At 55.3% G+C, this 2,878-nt stretch overlaps 2 protein-coding genes across 3 annotated transcripts in view; one reads left to right on the forward strand and one right to left on the reverse strand.

Annotated features, from left to right (window-relative positions):
- Window positions 1-2,878, reverse strand: part of KCNIP1 (potassium voltage-gated channel interacting protein 1) — a 367,558-nt gene that overhangs the window by 322,706 nt on the left and 41,974 nt on the right. The window lies entirely within an intron of this gene.
- The window catches only part of KCNMB1 (potassium calcium-activated channel subfamily M regulatory beta subunit 1), an 8,470-nt gene that overhangs the window by 5,355 nt on the left and 237 nt on the right, over window positions 1-2,878 (forward strand). For both annotated transcript variants that reach the window (XM_006148353.2, XM_006148354.2), the window contains exon 4: window positions 2,686-2,878. This exon is cut by the window's right edge and continues 237 nt beyond it. In XM_006148353.2, coding sequence (XP_006148415.1) covers window positions 2,686-2,878 — 193 coding nt within the window. The remainder of the gene's footprint in view (window positions 1-2,685) is intronic.

Genomic DNA, 2,878 nt, shown 5'->3' on the forward strand with positions numbered 1-2,878 from the left:
CAGGAATGTCCTCTGGAATCTCCCATAAAGGGCCAGGCAAGGCTCTCTTCCAGCCTGACTGATGGCGAAGCCAGGGTCTGCCCTCAGGTTCTCCCAGGAGCCTTAGCCGGGGTTCTAAGTTCCCTCCATGGTCTGTGGTGAGGACAGTGACATTGTAGGGCCAGAAGGAAAAGGCAGGGTTATTTCAGATGATTTGGAAACTAAGAGTTAGCTTGACCCCAGACTGGAAGGCAGGATGTCAGCAGGCCCCAGGCCTCTGTTTGAAGAGTGGTGTCCTGACTGGAGTCCCTGCGTAGGCCCGGCATAAAGGACCTAAAGGAAGCCCAGGCAGGCAAAGGATACAGGGGCCTGGGTCCTGGGCCAGGGCCTGGGGCAGCTTCCACCTCAGCTCACCCTCAGGCCCCTCTTTCAGAAGGGAAAGGAGCTGTTGTCATGATTTCATAAATAAGTCCTCAGTATTATTACTGATAGTCAGCGTCTTCCACTTCGGGGGCTCTGCTCAGTGCTCTTCATACAACCTCTCATTTCACCTCCACCTCCCTTCTCCTGGACGGGCACCCTCACGGGTCCATCTCCCACAGCTCAGAGAGGTTGTGGCATTTGCAAAGGTCACAGAACTGGTGGCCGAACCCAGCCTTGTCTGGCACCAGAGCCACACCTTGCGCAATGGGCGAGGTTACCCAAGTCAGAGTCAGCGCACTGGGGAGCAGGGCCGCAGCTGTCGGCCCAGCACACTGGATCACGTGTGCGGAGGACACGGCAGTGCCCCAGCTCTGGACGCCAGATTCCTCAGCCGTCAGCTGCTTCCTAGCCTCAGCTGCCCGCTGGCTGGACGGGGACCATGTCCAGATGCAGCTCCCCACTTTCCCAGGTCACCAGGACTGTATATGATGTCCTCTGTGCCACTGGACTGAATGCCATCAGGGGAGACAGTTTTAAGGTGGGGCCTCCCTCAAATCCAAGGAATACCGAGGCCAGGAGAGAAGCCGGCTCAACCCTGGACATTCGGGTCTCGCTTTTACTGACCTTGATCTTGGGCTTAAGGCCACTAGAGCAGTGGTCCTCAAGCTTTAGTGCACGAAGGAACCACCCGATTCCTGGGTCCCACCCTCAGCAAGTCCGAGCCAGTAGCAGCCTGTGCTCTGCACACGTCCTGGGATTTGGGAGCAGGCGGGGTGGGGTCTCTGGCAGAGCATCTCCTGAGGTTCACACAGGCCGCGTTGAGGCCTCCCAGCCCAGAGCAGAGAGGAAGCCAGACTGTCCACATTGTGGAGTTTCCAGCCGGGCCTCATTGGAACAAGCCAGAGGTGCCTAAGACCATGACCAGCATCAGAACCCATTGTGCCCTGAGCCTGCCTTGGCTCTCCTGTGGAGCCCAGCCTGGTGCTGGCCAACATAGGTCATTTGGCTCATGCAGGGTTAGACTTCAAAATATTTTTGTTTTTGTTTTCTTAATCTGCTACAGGGTGTGTGCGCTGACTGGATAGAGACAGAGAAGGGAAAGTAGGAAGTCGCCCCCTGGGGAGATGGCCACACACCCATCCCTTCTCCTCCATTCTCCTCTTGAGATTTTGGGCACCCGTGGCTATGTGCCCATGCTTTTCAAGCTGTCAGGCCTGGGACTCAAACCATGGAGTTGGCCACGTGGGATCCAGCATCTTAACCACCACACCACCCTGGGCCCCCAAGGGCTTTTAAATCTGGATTCCCACCAATATGTTAAAACTGAGCATTTACACTGAAATCTGATTTTCCAGCTTTTATTGACATGCTGGTGGTTGGGATACTGTAGACCTGGGGGCCTGACATCCACTGTGCGGACAGGGTCGTGACAGCCGGTCTGTACGCAGCGTCTCTCTGCAATCGCGGTCCCTGCCACTCCGTGACAGATCTCCTTGGCGTTAAGGTGAATGTCAGTTGGCAGCTGTTGTCTTACTGCTGTACCTGCTTCGCTCATTGACTGTACCTGCCCGAGCCATGCAGGCCGTGAGGGTGGGCCTCTGCCCTGAATTCAGGTACTAAACCTTCTTGGCCACTCGTGGGTCTCCTTAGACAATTGTATTCAAAGTCCTTCTTTGGTAATATCCTTTGAAAATGAGATTGCTGCTACTCCTCTTAAACGACGGAGATATCGAAGATATCAAGGCTCAGAAAGGGTGGGCAATTTGACTAAGACTCTTCAGCCAATAAAAGCAGAGCCAGGGGGGCCGGCAGGTGGCATAGTGGTTGAGGTGCCAGACTCCTACATAGCCGACTGTGGTTCTAGTCCTGGACCTGATGGTTTGCTTTCTCACATTCCCTCTCTCTGCCTCTCTCTCTGTCTCTGTCTCTTTCTGTCACTCTCTGGTCAAATTTTTAAAAAGTGATGATGAATAAAATAAAATAAATTATTAAATAAAATAAAGACAAAAAGAAGAAGCAGAGCCCGGCCCCACAAAGGCCCCTGAGCCCAGAGTGTAGCATCTACACTAGCAGCTTGAGGGTCACGATCCACACAAAGGACACTGTGAATGTGCCCCCAGGATGTCCTGTGCACAGCCCGCGAAGCTCTAGACACACGTCCTGACCCCAGTCAGGCTCAACTCCAACGCCAGCGTTTCTTCTCTAGTCCATGGCAGCCACTCCCCGTGGGCCCTGGGAAACAGGGACTTCCAACCCCACGGGTGCTCTCGCTTCTCCCCACAGTGCTCCTACATCCCGGACAGCCTGGACAGCTACCAGACGGCCCGGGCCGACGTGGAGAAGGTCAGAGCCACGTTCCACGAGCACCAGGTCTTCTACTGCTTCTCCCCCACCCGGGGGAATGAGAGCAGTGTCGTGTACCAGCGCCTCTATGGGCCCCGGGCCCTCCTCTTTTCCCTCTTCTGGCCCACCTTCC

This window comes from Tupaia chinensis, unplaced genomic scaffold (genome assembly GCF_000334495.1).
Source record: "Tupaia chinensis unplaced genomic scaffold, TupChi_1.0 Scaffold000234_1, whole genome shotgun sequence".
NCBI classification, from domain to species: Eukaryota; Metazoa; Chordata; class Mammalia; order Scandentia; family Tupaiidae; genus Tupaia; species Tupaia belangeri.